The sequence below is a fragment of the Alligator mississippiensis genome, chromosome 1 (genome assembly GCF_030867095.1).
Source record: "Alligator mississippiensis isolate rAllMis1 chromosome 1, rAllMis1, whole genome shotgun sequence".
In the NCBI taxonomy this organism is placed as follows: Eukaryota; Metazoa; Chordata; order Crocodylia; family Alligatoridae; genus Alligator; species Alligator mississippiensis.
The window spans coordinates 162,852,160-162,873,116 of NC_081824.1; the positions used below are offsets into that span (position 1 = coordinate 162,852,160).

General features: G+C 42.0%; 1 protein-coding gene across 3 annotated transcripts in view; it reads left to right on the plus strand.

Annotated features, from left to right (window-relative positions):
- PRKD3 (protein kinase D3) overlaps positions 1-20,957 on the plus strand; it is a 63,992-nt gene that overhangs the window by 20,705 nt on the left and 22,330 nt on the right. For 2 of the 3 annotated variants that reach the window (XM_014600040.3, XM_006270015.4), the window contains exons 3-8: positions 3,902-4,040; positions 10,750-10,881; positions 11,803-11,960; positions 14,525-14,714; positions 18,336-18,413; positions 19,578-19,761. In XM_014600040.3, the coding sequence (XP_014455526.1) occupies positions 3,902-4,040; positions 10,750-10,881; positions 11,803-11,960; positions 14,525-14,714; positions 18,336-18,413; positions 19,578-19,761 (881 nt within the window). The remainder of the gene's footprint in view (positions 1-3,901; positions 4,041-10,749; positions 10,882-11,802; positions 11,961-14,524; positions 14,715-18,335; positions 18,414-19,577; positions 19,762-20,957) is intronic. The other variant, XM_019500557.2, reaches the window with a different exon arrangement.

Sequence of the window (20,957 nt, forward strand, 5' to 3'; positions counted from 1 at the left end):
TCCCCCGGGCCCCGTGGGGGTAAGCAGCTCCCCTCCCCTTGCTGCTGTGGCTCCCTGCCTGCCTCACTGTGCTGCTTTCATGCTCTCTGCCCGCTGCGCCTCTGCGCCCCGTAGCGCTCCCTGCCCGCCTTGCTGCGCTCCCTCTGCGCTCCCTGCCCACTTTGCCTTTGCCACCGGCTCCGTGCTGCCGCGGCTCTGCCGCATGCCAGATAAAATGGCTTGACGGGCCATATGGCAGCCTGTGGGCTGTATGTTGGACAAGCCTGTGCTATGTAGTGTGGTGTGTTAAAGTTTACATAATGTTACACACTACTTGTAAGTAAAAGGTCATGAGTGAATTATCCAGAATTTGTAAATGAAATATATATTGAACAGTTATGTAATCCTCTACATGCCATAGATATTTTACAAAAAAGTGCTTTTGTGGCTGTTCTGGGAACTTCTTTGTATTCAGTTAGATCTCTTTAATATACTAAATTCAGTGGTTGAAGTATCTTAAGTGAAAATAAGTGTTTCGTCTGAAAAATTAAATAAGTGTGTCAGTTTTTATGTGACTGTGGGAAATGCATCTTCAATACATTATAAAGCTGTGGCGATAATGAGATCTAGTATGTAGATAAAGGGTCCTGCTGTAGCTAAATGCAGAACTTTTTACTTGTCGAGTGGGGAAGTATGGGTCTGGTTTCTGTACCAGTAAGCCCTGAACAACATTATTTAGATCATTTACCACCCTGTCAATGAATATTGTATATCCAAAAAGTTTGTTTTAATTTTTTTGGAAGGGAGAAAAGACAGAAACATTTTCTGACATGTTGTTTCTAGACTTTTACTAGAACTTATGGGAGCCTGCAAGTGGTGGCAGCAGTAGCTGCCACCCACCACCCTGCACTGCTGCCACTCTGCATCTGGTCGCAAACCCCACCCTGCTTCCCATCTGGCCGCTGGGGGTACACTTATTGAAAGAGCTTGAAAACCCCTGGTTTAAAGGTGTAGAAGACCAGATCTATGAGACATCACTTTGATTAACCAACCCTTCAGATATCTGCTCTTCTTAGCTTTGGGTTGTCTTATTGACCAGAAAGATCGTGTTACCGATATGATTGATACCAGGCTTGCTGAAGAAACAATCTTGACAATACATTTATGAAATCTGGAGTTTTAGATGGCCATCTTAAAATCACAAGGTACTGAATATTGCCATTATTTGCAGCATTTAAGCATGGACATCATACAGAATTAATGCTCTTAGCAACATGTTTTCTATCCTAACGTATTCCTCCGTATCCTATTTTTCCTCTCAGGCAGCTGTAGTGAGTTGGAGTTGTACCAACAGGTGTTGGAAGCCAACGTATGCTTCTAAGGCCAAGGAAAGTGCAGATGAGGTCACCCTGAGAAGTTGGCTATGCCAGCAAAAAAATACCCAGAAATACACAGCGACCAAGATTTTAAGAATCAAGTCCAGAAGCCCAGTGGTAAAATACCACCAATATTCTGAACAAAATGGACTTAAAACAAACTAATATATGATTACAGACCCACGGTGATGGTGTCTGTTCTGAGGTGGTTTGAGGTAAAGGCAGGACTTCAGTTAGGCAAGTATGGGAAATATTACTACTACAGTATATCAATGTGTGTGTTCTGAATACAGCATAAAGTCCTATGCTGTGAAATCTCTTTTGATGTTCCAGGCACAAACCATGACCATACATTCCTACCCTCTTTATCTCTTTCCCCTGACACACATTCTCATTCAGAAGATTTATGGAAAAACTGCTATTTCCAGCTAATTCAGGGATAGATGCCAGTTACCAAGACTCATCTGTGGAGGACTGTGCTGAGAAAAGGAATAAAGTTGGCAACGAGTGCTGCAAATTACTTAGTTAGCAGTCAAGTTGCAAGGCATGGAAGTAAATACTTGGAAATAATGTCAAATGGGAAAAAAGTGGGGGGAGGCTCTCCACAGTTATTGTAATTTGTTTTCTATCAGCTTGTGTTTTAAGATTGTAATAAAAATAAATATGATTGTGACACTATTGCTATGCTCTCAGGTCCACTGTCAAGAATAAGAGAGTAAATATGCTTGTTTGTGGAACCTATGAGAACTGATCAGAAAGGAAGAAAAAACACTCTTCTCCTTTTCCATCATACAGTAAATGCTTACCCCAGTGGCTGTCAGATGGAATGGATAATCTCAGTCAGTTTTTGTAGATTAGATTATTTGACAGTGTCCAACAAACTGTCTCTCCTACAGGTCTTTTTTATCTCCTGGTGTATGTATGAGATCTGTTGACACTGAACAAGAACATTTCCTCTTTTTGTGACACTTCAGGGATGTGGTGGCTGCTGTGTGTACTGTTTACCCAATGGCAGGCTTTTGAATGTTCAGTTTTACACAGTGGTCATCCAAAGGAAAGGTTGATAGCCTACATGGTTGAAATACACATGACCACAGTAATATTGTTAGGGGAAATGCTATCAGAAAAAGGAAATGATTATCACTGAAGGGCAAAGTAGTACAGAAAGTATGGACACAATCAATCGGTACAATAATCCTGGCAGAGATATTCTGTTGACTAAATAATGTTAAAGTTCTAGGTGCCATAAGGTACAACTTTAATGTGGTCTGTAACATTTTATATATGTAATGCATTTATGTACTGGCTGTGTAAGATTCTGTAAGCCCATCTTTGCATTAACTAATAGTTTTGTTTCTTGTTTTATATTATATGCAGACCTTTCTGTATTCTGCCGTCTTCCGTGGACCAACTGCTTCTGTATACTTTGCTTGTACCCAATCTACATTTCCATTTCGATGTGGGGTTGGGGAGGTAGACTGGCAGATATTAACTACTTCAGAATCCATTCTAGTTCTCTTGTGAGAACTAGGCAAAAGGCCTGCAGAGCCATTTTATTCATCTCATGGAATTGAGGGGCTTTGGCAGTGTTTCTAATGCAGGGAGAGGGTGGCAGGGAAAGAAGCTTCACCTGTACAGTGCAACTATGTTGAGAGGCCTTGGGAGAAACAGTGACTTGAGCTCTGGCTTTGGCTGTGGCAGCATTACAGGCCAGGTTGGAAGTGGTTTGTGCTGAGCTAGGCTCCATTAAAGCAGTCCCTGTTGCAAAAGGTATTGTAGACTCCTGCCTTAGGCAAAAGAAAATAAAACTTGTTTTATTTATTGTTTTAAGAGACTGCCACCTTTTTTGCTCAGCCTTTTAAAAACACAGCCAAGGCAATGCCAAATAAGCTATGGTTTAAAGTGTCAGTGTAAAAAAGCCACTTTTTTACTTGGCATGTGTGTTCCTTGTGTAGATTGAGTCATATCTTTGATGTCTTCCTCTGCCTGCCCATCTGATAAATCATGGGATAGTCCAATGGATTCCTCTGAGTTACACATCAGCAGAAGTGTTACTAAGGTTCTAGTGTCAGTCTTCACATCTGTACAGAGGTATATGCCTGGGTAACATCTATGAGGTCAGGAATACAGGTAGTGATGTCTGAGCTGACAAGAATAAGATTGACTTAAGGTGACTTTAAGCATGTAGGTCTGGGAGCTAGAAATACTACTTCTATTTCAAATGGATTGCATTTGTTATACAGTCATTGGCTGCATCTATATTGACAAAATTAAGTTATTTTCTAATCCGTTTACATCAATGATGGCAAATGCTCTTGCAGCAGTGTTTTAGACATTTTCCTTTTTTGGGATTTTTGCCACTTTCAGCCTGTGCTTTTGTTTTGGGACCGAGCTTCTGAAAAATAAGCTTAAGTAATAACCAGATCATTGATGCACTAATGCAATCCTTAAATCTTCTGTAGTCGTATTGAAAAAAAAGAAAACAAAAATTTTTAATTGTTTAGCAAATTGTGGCATACACTAATTTTAAAGTCTTTCCTTTACAGTTTCCAGAGTGTGGTTTCTTTGGCATGTATGACAAAATTCTGCTCTTTCGCCATGACCTGAACTCAGAAAATATTTTGCAGCGGATTACATCAGCAGAAGAGATACATGAAGGAGACCTTGTTGAGGTAGTTCTCTCTGGTAAGCTTCTGAACCAATATCAGACAGTGCATGGTGTTATGGAACATTTTATTTGAAACATTTTTAAGATAATCTTGTGAAACAAAGATTCGCAAGTGGTAGGAAGTGTGACTTTATACACTTGGGGCTAACAAGGACTTTAGCTGTAAAATGGGAGTATAAAGATAGGAGACAATTGAGAAGGAGAGAGATCTGGGTGTAATGGTCTGTTGTGGAATTACCACAACCTACCTACCAAAATGATGTAGCTGGGAATTAAGCTAACACTATTCTACTGTATATTAGGCTGAGATGTATTCAGTAGAGACTTGTAGAGTCTATACCAGAGGTCAGCAACCCCTGGCATGTATGCTGAGCATGGTACACAAGGCCGTTTTGCTCGGCACGCCACCACCAGCCTGCTGCTCTAGGCAGCTGCTGCTAGCCGTGAAGCCCGGGCTGCTCCCAGCAGGCGGCTAGGTGGCTGCAAGCCCTGCTGCAAGTAGACTGGGCTCTGTGGTTGGCAGCAGCTACCCAGAGCCTGGGTCGGCTGCAGCCAGGAGGCTGCAAACGTCTGCTCTGAGCTCCAGCATTAGCTCTATACCGGCGGGTGCACGTGTGCGTTGGAGCAGATGGTGGGGGAGGGGCATGAGGCAGCGCAACACTGGCCTCTCCCCTGCTGCCAGCACGGAGCTGATGAGTGGGCTCCGGAGCCCGGTGCAGCTTTTTGTAGCCAGCCTGGGCTCTGGGCAGCTGCAGCGGGCAGGCTGCAAACAGATGTGCCGGGCTCCGCAGCCCCAGCATCAGCTCCATGCTGGCAGAAACTGCACGTGCACCTCAGAGTGGACAGTGGGAGGGATGTGCTGCCTCAGGCCCTATCCCCACTGTCTGCTTCGAGGTACGCATGCACCCACCAGTATGGAGCTGATGCTGAAGCAGCTGTTTGCAGCCTCCTGGCTCCCACTGGCCTAGGCTCTGGTAGCTGCTTCCAACCACAGAGCCCAGTGTGCTTGCAGCAGCAGGGCTTGCAGCTGAGCCTGCCTGACTCCCACCTGCTCTGAGCCCAGCCCTGGCCCAGCCCCACCACTGGGATGAGGCTGATGCTGCTCTTTGCCAGGAGCACTGCACCTTTTTCAGGCTTAGCTGTGCAGGATGGGTGGGTGGTTGGGCTGATGAGTAGGCTCTGGGCCAGGGCCTCGGCCAGCTGCACTGCAGCCTGGGGGCTGGCTCCTTGGGGAAGCACAGGGGCTGTGGTGGGACCAGGGCATTGTTGGGTTGGACTTTGTCCAGTGGCCCAGGAGCCTGGCTCCATGCGCCCGTGCAGCTGGTTCTGTGTGTTTGTTTGCCTCTGTCTGGTTCTGTGCATCTTTGTGCCTATACATGTCTGTTCTGGGTGTGTTTTGGTTCTCTGTGTTTGTGCATGTGGTCCTCTGTGTGCGTATGTCTGGTTCTCTCTCTGTTCTCCTTTTTCTCTCTCTCTCTCATTTGTCTTTTTTTTTCTCTGTCTCTCTCATTGCAACATGCTCAACACAAAAGGAATACACAACAACAAAGGCAACATTTATGATTATTAAATATACTAATATGCAGTGCATCTTGCCATGTACTTCCCCTCCCCCCCTTTTGTTTTTCTGGCATGCCAGCACTCTGGCACCTTCCAGGGTAGACATTGTAGTTTTTTTCGGCACTCTGGCCAAAAAACGTTGCCTACCCCTGGTCTACACAAAGTAAGGTATTGTTAAGACCTCATTTAGGATGCAGTGTACAGTTCTGTTAATGGTTGTTCAAAAACGATTATCTTAAACTGGAATGGGTACAGAGAGAGCCACTGAAATGGTTAAAGGAAAGATGATAACAGAAGTTGTTTAGTTTAACAAAACAGATTGAGAATGTATAGTTTACAAATATACTTCTGGGGCAGATGTTAGGAAGAAGTAGTATTTAGGCTAAAAACAATGCCTGCGTAAGATCAAAGGGCTGCAAAAAGGCTTTGAAAAAAGAGATTGAAAATTAAGATTTCTAACTTCAGAATAGTGGCATTTTGGAATGGTCTTCCAAGCACATTAGTTGGGGCAAAGGGTATGAATGGTTTTTTAGTTCAAACTTGATTAAGTGTGTGGAAGGGGTGGCATGACAGGATAGGGAGTTTGTGTTAGTTTGTCAGCTGGTGCGATATGTGGAATCTGATATTTGCAATTCTGACATTTGGGGCATAGAAGTCGCTTTTTCAGTATGATAGCTGCTGGGCAATGCCATGTTCCAGGGCTTTTGCTGGTTGCCTGCAGGGGACAAAAGATTCCGCCCCCACCCCCCTCCATGAATGCTGGTATGTTTTGGTTTCTGAAGAATCCGGATATTACCCAGAGCTAAAGTTGTAGCATTTTGACTGTGATACTCTGCTGATGCTTAGGAACCTCTTAAGTTCCTGTACATAGCCATCATACCTCAAAGTGGCCATAGTACTGTAGGGTCTTACTACCCTTGCCTTTCTTGTTCCCTGGGATGCTGCCTCATTGTCTTTCCTGCCACATCTTTGTTGGAAAGGATTATTAATTTGGGAGGCTGCCCTAGCTCAGCAAGCAATGTTCTGCGAGTGTTTTATCCAACTCACTTTACTGGGCTGGTTCACCCCTCAGCTTGGCCATGTTGCTTTACGTCTTGGCTGTCCTATGACTCTCACCTTCCTGTCTCAGCCTTTAGGCCTCTGATGGTCCACTAACCAATACTCCATGTCTTCTTAGCACTAGTCATAGCCTCCAGTCTCCTCCATAGCCATGGTCATGCCTTGTGGGTATGAATGGTCAACAACAAAAATCAGGGGTGCCCAGCCTCTGGCCAGTGAGGCTTTCTGTGGGTCTGGAAATTTGGCAGCAGGGGAGCGGTGGCAATTAATACTGCCACCACTTCCCCACTGCCAGATTTCTAAGCCCCATGCAGATGGATTGGTCCTAGCTGGGCCCTGCAGAGGGATCAGGTCTACAGACCAAATCTGGCCCACAGTTGAACCTGGCATTGCTCATATAGCCTTGTGGGCCAGAAAGGTCAGGCACCACTGACACAAACCAAATATAAACTCTAAATCACTTATCTGCTAAGCAGTCCCTTTACTTCACTGTCTGCTGGGTTTTCTTCTCTTTAGGGTATGTGAGCTCTTGCCCTTCCAGTTTTGTTGAGCTTTTTCTGTTCAGGGCACATAGAATCCTGTTCCTGCCCAGACTACGGCTCCTGCCCCTGAGCCTGGCTTATATGTGCCTTTTGCTCACTTGACCTGGGCTTCCTTAACAGGACCAGTAGTTTCCTATTAGCCTAAATGGCCTGATTAGCAGGCCTTCTGCTCTCCTCTGCTGCAGTCCTGCCTCCCTCAGTCAATTGCCTATGGCTCAGTCCTTGCAGCCTGCTTTTTACACTCTGAGGGCTGCAGATCTTTTAATTCTGCACCCTGGTGCCACCCTTGATTGCAGGGCTTGGGCAGCACTTCTCGTGGTGCTCTTTGTTATGGGGTCAAGGCCCTAGTACAGTTCCTAATTCGAGGTTTCTGCTCCTCTGCTCAGGGTCAATAGTGATTGCCAGATTTAGGGTCAGGAAGGAATTTTCCCCCAACTCATGGGCAAGAAATACAGGCAAATTGGCCTTCCTCTATAGCAGTGGTTGTGAAGCTTTTTTCGCCTCGGCGGACCACTTAATACATTTTGCACACAACTAATTTTAAATATCAGTAGTCTTACCTTACAAGTACAGATATTCTCGATTTGTTCTGCATCCTTTCTGCGGACCACCTGAATGGATCTTGTGGACTAGTGGTGGTCCACAGACCACAGTTTGAGAACCTCTGCTCTCTAGAATGGAATATGTTTCTTTTGTTGAGATCTGAGCCTGTGTAGATCAATTACATCTCTGTCATTATAGTGTTAAGTTACTTGCAGTGGCCTCATCTCCCCTGCTTTTTACCTGTGGCATGTTGTAGGTGTTTTTGGTTTCATCTTGTGGTTGTGTAAAGGTTTAGAACAGGTAATTTTTAGGAAGCTTTGGGTAAATGTTTTCCAGTGAACACAGTAGACTTAGTGGCCTGGGAGATGCCTTTCAGCCGTATGTTTTTAGAAGGGAAACAAGTCCTGAACAGTTGTGGTTATTATTGCATGGGTTCACAAAACCAGAAATATTGGTCTTTGATCTAAAACTTGCTGGAATCAATTAAAAGATGGATACAGACCTTATGATCGGTGTTGGTGATAGAAATAGAAGCTAGCCTTATAGTATAGTAAGTGTAACTCTTCTCACTAGAGGGTGTGGGTATGTGGCAGTGGTGATTCAGTGTCCCCAATAGTACCTTGGTTTAATGAAATGGTACAAAAAAGTTGGATTTATTTACACTCATAAGCATCAGAACCACAAGCTGGAACCCAGCATGGAAACCTGATAATAGAATTACTTCAGTGAAACTTAAATTTCCAAGTCCAAACAGTCTTAAAAGGACTTTTCAGAGTGAGAATCTGCACCTTGTGCACAGCCTAAGATGTTCCAGATGGCACAAAGACCTCCATAATCTTATTGATTGCACTAACTTCTGCAGCCTTTTAGCAACTCGGGCCCTGAACTGTAGCAGCAGTCTGTTTCTTTCTCTGTGGGGAAGTCCATCCTTCTCCCAACTGCACTTAGACCAGGCGGGTCCACTATATCCCAGGGCCTCTTTCAATGGTGCTTGGAGCATATCAGGGAACAAGGCCTGCTCCCTGCTCCAGCCGTAGTGGCTCTAATGCCCTCCCCATGCTTTACCACTTCCTTCCTTGCTCACCCTCAAAGCAGTTTGGGGATTGTAGTTCAATCTGTCATTCCCTGCTTTTCATTTTCATGGGCTTTTTGTAGCCCTGTCCTCCCTCTCCTATTAGCTGGTGGCAACTTCCTGCTATCTCCCGGGGCAGGTTGGAACCTGTAGTTCAACCCTTCTCCCTGGGTCTAGTTTTCCTGGGCCTGGAGTGGCCCCACCCTTCTCAGCTTAACCTTTGGCAACCCTGGGGTGCGGGTTACATAAGAAATTTGTTTTTGTTTTGTTTTGTTGTATTGTTTTATATTGTATTGTTGTGTTGTGTTGTTTTTTTGAATCTCAGAACTAAGTGCTAAACCACGCCAAAATAGCTTTCCTAGGTTTTAACCTATTGCAGTTAGGTTTGTAACTCTGGTTGGTAAAATGCTCTTTTCTGTGTCTTGAAATTGGGTTTTGCGACTGTATGTAGGGCTCAAAGCACACTTTTACAAGTTATGCGGCTATTGTTTATTTTGTTTTGAGCTTTTTCTTGTACTGCTGGTCAACAACACTTTTGGAAACCACTATACAATCATAGAAAAGTAGGGCTGGAAGAGATCTAGTGAGATCATTTAGGCCGTCCCCTGCCTAAGGCAGGATCATCCTTGTCAAAAATATCACAGACAAGTTTTTGCCTGCTCTTAAAAATTTCCGAGGGTTGAGGTAGCCTCTGCAGGTAATCTTTTCCAATTCATATCCATCCCTCATAGTGAGAAACTTCTTCCTAATTCCCAACCTAAATTTCCCTTGCTTCAGTTTGACCAGTGCTCTTGTAGTCACAGAGAAGTCCTATCACCATTCTCTCCATGTAACCACCCTTCAGATATCTGAAGTCGGGTATCAAATTCCCCTTCTTTTCTCCAGACTAATAATCCCTGTTCTTCAAAGCTTTTATGTACTTTCTATTCAATTGTTTTGTATATGTTAATATGCATACTGTACAAGTTGTTTGGGTTGGTGTGTCCACTTGAATCTCCAAGTGAATCTGGGCCCACTTGTTACTGTTGGCCTCTGATGGTCTTCCTATCAATTGAATAAGCATGTGTGACACAGATGCATGCATTTGTTGGGATTTGAAATGCAAGGCCTAGGGGTCTAAACATTATAATACCAGCACGTTCATTTATATAAATGATCAAGGGGTATAGGGAGGTAGGAGTAAGATAACTGAGGCTCAAAAGAACCACGCAAGGGAGGATTGATTGCCTAATATTGGAACCTGGTTAGATTAAGGTAGGGAAATTCAAGCTCCATTGATCAGTGTACTCTTTAATTTGTTTCAAACTGTGACTGCATTTTCTAGGAACCATATGTCATCACAGAGCAGAGCTTTCTTGTTCTTGGAAGTTCAGACTGGTGGCCTAATTTCTTTCATCTAAATGGAAGGGTACCAAAGATAGCAAGATCTGGTCTAGCATTGTACTTTTGCTTACAGTTCTCCATATATATAGTTTCAAGTTAACTTGAATTAGTTTTCAGGTAAATGGTTTGCGAGGTGCTCTATTAAATGTTTAGTAGCACTTTATTTTATTAAAGATTCTTGATTTTTTTTTTTTTTTTTTTTTCTTCCCTTCATTCATGTTTTGAAACTCCAGACAAAAACAGGTTAATATTAAGTACTCTATAGTAACCATACCCTTTATCAGCATTAAATATTATGTAGTAGCTTGTAATGTTTATTCCTCAAGGTTTTGCTGTCTTAGAAATTCCAACAGACTTTTTTTTTTAATTAAAAATGGCTAAAAACTGTGCATCTGAACATGTAATCTTCCAAATATGCTCTATGGGATTTGGGGATATAATTTTGGTATCTAAACAGCTCAGTGCTGTCCTCTTGAAACTGCTGGGTTTTTTTTAAACACAGTACTGTCTCTAGTAAATCTTCATTAATCTTGCAATAAAAATGATTTATTGCAATTTTTTTTAAAGCTTTAGCTACAGTTGAAGATTTCCAGATTCGTCCTCATGCGCTTTATGTGCATTCCTACAAGGCCCCTACTTTTTGTGACTATTGTGGAGAGATGCTTTGGGGCTTGGTACGACAAGGATTAAAATGTGAAGGTAAGTTAAATGTTAACTTCTGTGAAGTATGTGATCCTAGCTTCTGCCTTAGCAGCAAGTTATAGGAAAAGCAAACCTTTGGATGTAGCGGGAGATATTGGATATTGTGTGTTATACATTTAATTTGTTGGCCTAATATGAGTTTAGCTTCTGGAAAATAAATAGCACAGTCTAGTACTTGAAGCAAGATGCAGTGGGCTGTGTCAGGAAACGTGAGCTCTCTCTTGGCTCTGGTACAGACCGTGTGACCTTGGGCATATCACTTAATTTTTCTGTGCCTTTCCCAGCCGATGAAAAACAATCAAAGCTTTTAACATTTGATGTACAGGGGTGTTGTAAATTAAGTTTAAGATCCTTGCTTCAGCTTGTCTTAATTTATGGAGCATCCCAAATGGGAATCCCTTTTCATATGGTCTTTGTCCAGCTGGACTGGAAAATACTGAAGTCTGCTTTCAGCAGGCTGGTGTCCAGGTACTAGAAACCCAGCGTTTCCTGTCAGTTGGCTTCCTCTTTACTCCTGTGGCCCCAGCAGAGCCAAGAGAGCCTCCCAGCAGGAAGAAAAGTAAGGAAGATCAACAGCCATATAAAGTCTTAAAGACCCCGTTTTTTAGGTATTTACGAATGTCAGGCAGGAACATTGGAAATTAGTATTTAGACAAATGGTGTATGTTTTTTATTGCAAAACAAGATTCTGCTGTAAATTATATTAAGAAGAAATACAGTGTGCTCCCTATTGTGTCATGATAAGAAATCTAGACAAGATGCTGTGTTTCTGTCTTTTTAATATTCTTGGATTATTTTTCTTCTCTCTTAACTGCTTTATAAATAATAAATACTGGACTCTTATTTTTTTTTTTTTCTTAATTATTTTACCTAAAGAGAGGCTTCTCTTTCATCGTTTTTTCAAACTGACACTTTCAGGCTGTGGATTAAACTACCATAAACGATGTGCCTTCAAGATTCCAAACAACTGTAGTGGAGTGAGAAAGAGGCGTTTGTCTAATGTTTCTTTGCCAAGCACTGGGCTTTCCATTCCAAGACCAGCGCAAACTGAATACACAGCCTCTGCTACTGAAGAGGTATGTAATAGAAAATGAAAACAAAGTAGACTTAGAATAAAATAATACTGAGTTAAATTAATCAAGTTTCTGGAAACTAGAAACAACTTTAAATTGATTTCAAATGAGAAAAAATAGTTCCAATCAGTACTTGTTTGTTTTTAAGTTGCTGAGTCTTTTATACTCTGACAGTTGAGGATAATTCTGTATTATTACTGGCATTGTGAAAAACAAAAGTTGAAATCCACTTTCAGTTTTATGTATAATTTTACCATTAGTGTGTCATTCACAGCACTGTTTACTCTTTTTAAAAACCTTGGGTTAGGAGATAAAATACAGAGCTTTCTCTGTGATACAGATTTAGTCTGTAATTACTGTATCACTATATAACATGGTACAAATTGTACGTTTCTGCGTGAAATGTTACTGATAGCCTGTTAAACTTTCCAGAGAGAATTATTCAGCAATGAACCCAAACCAATACAAAAAACAAAAATAACCAAAATGCTCCGTCCCACTTCAAACTCTTGTAGAGAGTAAAATCAGTAGAATAGAGCATTTTTGTTGTTGTCCACAGTCGTCGTCCTCCTTAACGGGAAAATGAGAAGTGAAACTCTTGTATTGCATTCCTAACATACCTAAAAACATTAAAGGACAAATTATTTTGTTAAATCATCAGTGACAGATGAGCACAGTTTAACTGTCATTGGCATATTTCTAATGATCTAAATATTCATTTACTGTTGAGTTGGTTGCCCTTTATATAACTGTATAAAGAATGATGTTTTTCTGTTGCGGGTGTAAAGTTTCAGTTCTGTTATAATGAGCCAGGGCTTAGCCCCCTAAATTTTTGTCCTATTTCTTTTTTTATCATATAATTCTATAATATATGGGTTTTCTTCTATATAAACAATTTGAAACCCACAGAGGCATCTTAGCCCTTCCAGAACTGTTTAGTAAAGCTGTTTCTTCCCTGAGTGAATGATCGGGCTCCATTCTGAGAAGATTAAACTTCAGTGGAGAGACTTTACTTTGTTAGTTGAGGATCTGATCCAAAGTATTTTAAGCAAAATAGTTTTCTGGTCTTAATGCTGGATGTTATTTTCATTATTGTGTTTGGTGTTGTACATAGATGGAGATGCATTTTCTTACCCAAACAAACTTAAATGATCAATTGTATAGGAAGTTCAGTTTAAGAACAGGTGTTTTGGCCAGTGACAGGAAGGTCCAGCCTTAGACCAGTGAAGACCCTTGTAAATCATTGAAAATCTCAGCAGATGTTTATTTCAATGAAGATGCAATAATCAGTATTTTTCCACCCTCTATCATAGTTCCATTTTTTTTTTTTTTTTTTTTTACATTCATATTCAACATATCTATTTAGTGCATCTTAGATTCTAAGAAAGTTTTATTGACAGCAACTGTTATGGGATTTGTAATCTCTCTGTCAGTAGGTCCTCCCTCACATTCCTTCACACACCAGTATTTCTCCTGTACTTTCTCCCCCTACTCCCTTCCCAACCCTCCCCCGCCAAACCCAAGTTTTTGGTATTTTATTTTCTCTAAATGATAGAGCTAGGTTAGTGGTAAGGCACTGAATCTTTTGTTATAGCTTCCAAAACTATAAATTTATCTTGATTTGTTTTATTCTTTTAGTCCAGGCATATACAGTGCTTTCTGCTTTGATGTCTAACGCTAATAGTGTGGTGTGATGGCTGTCTACTTAGGTTGATTGCCGCTAGTACCTTCCATTCTAAAAGGCATCTACATGCAATATCAATGTTCGTTGTAGACCTGTCCTATTTGTGAATTTCACAATGTTGAATGAACAAATAGTATGCATTTGGTTCTTCATTTCAACAGGAACTGAATATGCTTGTTCCTGCAGTCTGCAAGACTTCAGCTGGGATCCTGGTTTTCTCTGTTTAAAAAATCACAACTTCTCTGATAAAAATAGGAAATTCTCTGATTTAAACCCTCCCAAAATCTGTGTTTTTCTGTGATTAAAATGAAATTCTACTATATATAGTGGCCTGAGGCTCAGTTGCCACCTGCGCAGCAAAGCATGGAGCCCAGCTCCCCCTCTTTCATGTGCAGCAGGGCTGGAGTGGAGCCTGTTGCAGGGAGGATGGATGCAGGCTTCCCCACCCTGCTGCCCTACCCCTGGGGCCTCAGTGGCCCAGCGTGTGGGACCCGGCACAGCAGGGCAGTGGGGGGCGGGGAAGCTTGTCCTGCTGCTGCAAACTGCACTGCCTTGATGAGGAACCCCTTGCCTACCTGGCAGCAGTGGGGGCAGCGGCACAGAGTTGTGCCCCTTGCTGCTGCCAGGCAGGCAGGGGGCGCTTCACCAGGGTGATGTGCATTCACGGCAGTGAGCTTCCCTGCCCTGTCCCATGGGGAGCAGAAAATCTGGATCCCTGCTTCTCAATAGCATGCCTTCTTTATGCTATCAATGATTTTGTAAAGCTGTCTAGGCAAAATATTTAAAGAAAGACTTGCATGTTCAGTTTCTGAAGCAAAATTTGTTGAAAAATCACATTTAAATGTGGCATGTTCTTATGTAATCTTGTGTGCTCTTATTTCAGCGTTGCTGCCCAGAACCCAGTAAAAGGATTCCCTCTTGGAGTGGCCGTCCAATATGGATGGAAAAGATGGTGCTTTGCAGAGTGAAAGTTCCACATACCTTTGCTGTTCATTCTTACACTCGTCCCACCATATGCCAGTACTGCAAACGCCTGCTCAAGGGCCTTTTTCGCCAAGGAATGCAGTGTAAAGGTAGAAATTTATTATTCTATAGTGGTAAAATTAATTCTCGTTAAAGTTATAATATTTAAGTGGTTTTAAAAATATCTGCCTAGAACCACAGCACAATTTGAACAGTCTTGTGACTATTTAAGATAATTACACTTCTTTTTTTTATTCAGCAAGTTATATTAAGTGCGCATATAATGCATATAGGGGTGTAGGTTGTAGCCGTGTTGGTCTAAGGACATAGGCAGACAAGGTTCTTTGGATGAATCTGATATTTTTTATTAGACTAACTTAAATAGTTGGAAAAAAAATTTTCTTAGCAAGCTTTCGGGTTTAAAAACCCTCTGTCAGGCTGAAGAAGCTTTTGCGGTTAGTGTGCGCTCTTCCTGGATGGAATTAATAGGAAAGAAGCCCAAAGTACTTCCGGTCCACTTCCGGGTCCGTGGCTGAGTGTGCGGGGGACCCTTTCGCACTTGCCTCCCTCCTCCTCCCTCCACCCCCCAGCTTGGTGATTGGCTATGGGGGGACCCTGGGTGCCCCCCCAGACCCAGAAGGCAGCAGTCACCGGCGCGGGGGGGTCCTCCACACACTGCAGCAGACCCGGAAGTGCTTCTGGTCCACCTCCGGTTCCACCGCTGAGCGCGTTGGAGACCCTTCTGTGCTCCTGTGGGATGTTTCATCCATCCCACCATCTCAGCATTCATGAGCTGCCTGGTACCTTGAGGTACGTAGAAAAAACATAAAGCAGTATCTACGTACGAATCGTTGAATCTTTCTGAATTGATTTGAAGGGTCCCGATTTGATTCGGAGCGGTTAAAGGATCTCCTGATTTGATTCGGATCCGAAGATTTGGCCATTGTTTCGAGCCAAATCTCTGCTGAATCGAATTAGCGATCGAAGCTTCGCACAGCCCTGCTGTTCAGTACCTTTCAGCTGTGTGCCTTGCCTTGGAATGTAGCTTAACATCTCCATCCTGTTATTTATATTTCTATTATTATATTTTCATATCTTTGATTATATCACCATCATGCTTAGTTTATGGCATGTTACCTTGTTTTTCTCTGTCTCTGAATGAACAGAATGCCAAGCGCTGCTTACTCAAAGTAGTGAATCACTGAGTAGGTTTTGAACCATAGAAACAAAACAAAATATGCTAGAGTGAGTTAAAAAGATTATCAAAGTAAATAGGGCTGTTGCCAGTAAGCAACACTGTACCTGAAATATGACCGTGTTGGATGTATGCGGTAAATTAGTGGAGTTAGCCCTCAAATACATTGAAAGAAGTTGCCAATAACTCATAGATGATTACGAATTTTTGGATTAATTGTTTTACCAAAAGACCTAAACAGCTTTGAAAGCTGACAGCAGAATCCAGGGGAATGTCTCAGTAGGCTGCAAGTCGCATATCCTCTTGCTTGCTGTCCTGACCTCTTGACTCTTTAATTCTTGGCTGTCCAGAGGCCCAACTGTAACAGGAGTATACCAGCAGCCTAGCCTAGCCCATGGGCTTATGATTTAGGATTCTGTCCTATGAAGTGAGAGATGTGGGTTCAATTCTCTATGGCCTGAGTGGGGCCTGGAATCCAAGTCTCCTACTTCTTGGGCAAGTGTTCTAACCATTTGGCTATTGGGCAAAATCTGTGTGGGGCCTACTTTTTCTCCACCCCTCAGCTTCAGGCAGTTGCTTGTGAAGATTTTTGCTATCTAAGGAATTAAGATGATTTTATGTACTTCCCAGATAGAAGAAGGATTGTTGTATGATTAGGTGCTAGTGAGGCATTTAGGTAGTCATTCTGACTTGCTTCTGTGCATATACGTTATTCCAAGTCTAATTGCCTAGGGACTTTTCAGGCCAAAATGGAGATGCATAATGAAAACGGTGAGGCTTAGTGCAGTTGTTCCCAAACTCTGCCAGATTGCACACCACCAATTTAAAACGATACAATCTTAAGTACCACTAGCAAATTTTTGTCATATAAATTAATTATAATAAATCTGTTAACGCATACCACTGACAAGTTGTCTGCCTAACACTGGTGGTACACGTACCATAGATTGGGAACTGTGGGCTTAGCGGGTTTGTGGTTGTTGAGCAGGGTCAGGCAAGACTACACTTATGGTAGCCTTCTGTTTCTTTTTCGGTTATCTAGATGACCAGGCGTGGTCATCTAAGTCCCCAAAATGCCACTTTCGCACAGGTTAGCACTCTTCATGTAACAGCCGTATGCATATGAGTGGCTATGTATACTCCTAGAAAACTTATGCTAATATGTGCAAGTGGCATTAAAAACTGTGCAAATCACTTTGAAATCTTAAAGGTAGATGAGAATTTGAACCCTTTCCAATCTGTTGGACTCTTTGATCAGCCTCTGTGCCTCTGAGCCTCCAATAAAGCATTTGTATCCCTCAGTACCACCAAAATTCCTACTTGGATTCTGAGCAAACCATTGGGAGTCTTGGGGTATATCTGTGCTGTTAAAGCAACATGTCTTAGCAGGGCTGACACTCAGCATTTCCTACTTGCATGCTCCAAATCTGAAAATGAAGTTGGAGACTGCTATCCCAGAGGTGGTGCAGTCAAACATGCAGGAAACCAAGGTCTCAGGAGCAGCTTGGAGTAGCTCCCTGTTGTTATATCTCTAGTTTGGAGTATGCAGGAGCAGTGAATGGGCTAGGCTTAGGGTTGCCCTTGATTAAGACACTGTTGCCGCTATGTAGACATGCTTTTAATTTCTTTAGCTTATATTGGGATTTTTTTTAACGTCTTCATTGCTCTACTTCCAAATGTTCATAATTAAGAAAGTGACCAAATTCTGCAAATTTGACTGAAAGCAGCCTAGAGAAAAGGGGAAATGATCAGTTTGCGTAGACGTGATCACCCTAGGCACTCAGACTGTTAAAGAGGTTGGTGGTTGAGTTCCAGGATCTAGCTACTTGGTTTAAAAAAGTAGGACACTGGTGTTTCTCTTAAGTCTGAATAAGATTACCTTACTTCAGGTGGGCAGGAGCAACAGAAATGGGCCAGATTGTTGGTTCACGCGTAGTCTCAGAGATAATGGGGAAACTTTTAGCATGGCCTGGTGTTACTGGAGATTCATGGTAGGATAGCATTGTAAACTGGAAAATGATGCGATGAAATACTGAGTTCCAAAGTAGCCTTGTGGCTGCCACAGCTGTAGGGACAGATATTCAGACCCATAGCAGTACCTGGAACAAAAGCTATGGAGGAGGACCAACTTTGATCCCATAGCATTTAGTAGCAAGGAAGGGACTGAGTGGAGAAAAAAGAATGAAAGAATTAAAATACAGCAGGGGAGAAACTAAATGAGGACTGAATATACAAATTGAGACAGAGAAGCAGAAAAGAACAGTATATTTTCTGGAAGGAAAAGAGCTGAAAAGATATTGTTAGATGTCATGTGATGTTAATTTGTAGTGGTGGTAATTCACGTATCTTGAGGTCAAGAATCATTTTGCCATGAGCTTGCTGATGCTGCCTTCTGGCTTTTATGCTATGATTAAAATCTAGCCTAAAACTAGTGAATATCTTGTGAAATCAATGAATGATAGATATTTCACAGGTTCCTTCTGAATACAAATTCAGCTATAATAATGTAATATTAATATATATTTTTCCATTTCAGATTGTAGATTTAACTGTCACAAACGGTGTGCTTCTAAAGTACCTAGAGACTGTCTTGGAGAAGTGGTTTTCAATGGAGGTAGGAAAAAAATATTTTCAGGTAGTGAAGCATCTCTGGAGACTTAACAAAATATGCAGGCTTTGTTACCATCTGGTCTTTTCAACTCTGAATATTTTAATGATAAATTCCTTCTTTTTGTTACTTTTTCCTTTTTTAAAGAGAATTTGTACCTATGAGGTAATTGAATTAAGGTTTTTGGTTGTAATACCAATTTTAAATTGAAATTCTTGGCAAGCTTTGTTTGAGATTTCTCTTGAAGTCTAGAGTTGAGAGGTTTTTGTGCAAAAAAAATGAATTAAAGTTGTGCTCAATCTGCTTACTGTTTACCATGAAGGATGAAAACAACTGTTGTTTCTCATTGGGCATGTTTACCCCTGCACTTTATTAGACAGTAGACTAATTTACTGTGCAGTAAAGCATCACTGTCTACACATGTGCGGCAATTAGGCCGGTATAGATTAATTTACTGTGCAGTTGGATAGTCCTGTCTTACACAAGTACTATCCGATGGCACAGTAAATTACTGTGCTTAAATGCAGGTGTGGATGATGAGGGGGATGGCTGGGGCATGAGGGTGCTTCAGTGTTGGCCTTGCTGGCAGGCAGCCCCCACACTGAAGCATCCTCCTGACCCAGCCAGATGCGCTGCAGCACGTGGAGACCTGTTGAAGCAGCTAGCCCAGGGCTGCTCCTGTGGGACTTCATGTGTTGCGGAGTGGCTGGCTGTGCTCTGTTGCACCTTCTTTTTTGCAAGCCACCCCAAACCTTTCTCAAAATACCCCTCATCTCCTTTGTGGGTGGAAGGTCAGGTGGCACTAGTTGTGGCCGTGCAAATTCTCCACTGTGTTTTAAGTCACTTTAATTTGGTACCAGCACATAATTGAGCAGCACAAAAAGCCCTTAATAAACAAGCAAATTGAACCCCAAGACTTTTTGTATGGTTCTGTTATGAGAACTGTGTTGTCTGTGACCCCCTCACTCTGCTTGATTTGATGTATTTTGTAAGCTTCATTTTACAAATGTTAATTCTTAATTCTTTGCACATAATTAATAAAGAGTTTGAGAATTTTAAAATACATTTTCATTCTAATTTTATCTATGGATTGATAATTTTGTTGCCTTTTTTTTTGGACTGTTTTCTGTGGCTTTTCATTTGCTTAAAATAATCCTATTTTGGTGCTAGAACCTGCAAGTCCTGGCCAAGATTTGGATATGCCAATGGAAGTTGACAGCAGTGAAATGAACAGTGACGGCAGTCGGGGTTTGGATGATGTAGAAGAACCCTCTCCCCCAGAGGACAAAATGTTTTTTATGGACCCATCTGATCTTGATGTAGATAAAGATGAAGAAGCTGTCAAAACTATCAGGTAAACAGCAGCCTGATTAACTCAGTGCTGTTAAGTAAGGCCTCAGATGGAAAAAAATGCCTTTGCATAATTCAGTGTTCGTTATGGCTAGCCAAATATTTTCATTTGGATAATTTTACAAAACATTTCCAGTACCAAGTAAAGCTGAAAACAAAGTTAATTAAAAGTGTAAAAAATGATGCAGACTTTTTTTTTAGCAATAGAAGCTGTCAAGACAGAAGTGAATCTCCATATTGAAAAATAGTTAAAACTACAGCTTAGTTGATGGACATTGCCATGCTAACCAAGATCCTCATGCCTATTTTATGCTGCGGATGTGGACTGAATTGATTCTTATTGTAAATAAAAGGAGTTATATAGAGGATGAGTTTAGTAATCATGTTTGAATTATTTATGAACTAGACTAATGACAGTGATATTTTTAGTTTTTGAAGTTTTGGTTTTGACCAGTAAATATGCCTTGGGGTATTGTTAGCATGCAAGGCAAAATTTGTTGGTATGTGCATATTTTGTAGGGCTTGCATCAGGTCATTGTTTGCCTTGTTTCTTTTTTCAAGTTTACCTTTTACTTTCTACATAAACTGAATAACATCAACCTCATTCTCTTAAACCATGTTTACAACCATTCCTATCAGTCTTACAGCCACTTTCAGAGAGAGGAGCTCTGAGGTAGACAAATTTTATTGGTGTCTTATCTAAAATTGCTTTTGGTTTATGTCACACTTAAATAGGTTCAGTGTTTGAATAGAATAGCATGGAATAAAATAATAATATAGGTCAGGGCTGTCCAATTGGTGGTCTGCATGGAGACCCCAAGGGATGAACTGTAGTCCCTGGACTCTTGGCCCAGATGTTGCTCCCCCTCTTTGCTCTGTTGTGGCTGTCACCAGAGACTGTGGGCTTTCCATCCATCCCCCCTCCAGGTTCAGCTGCCTGCCTCTCCCCCTGGGAGTAGGGCAAAGTGATATGGCCCACTGGGCTGAGGGAGCGAGTGGCTGGAGGGCTTTGACTTGGGGACCCTGTGCCTCATCTGCATCGGTGCAGTACAGTGGAAGTTGCTTCCTGCCTGGTGGGATCGCACTATGTATTGTGTCCACGTGCACTGGGGGTCTGCATATCTGTGGCTTATCTGCACATTGGGACCATAGGACATTGGGAGCTTGCATGGTGCATCAGGGGCCTGTGTGGCAAGGCAT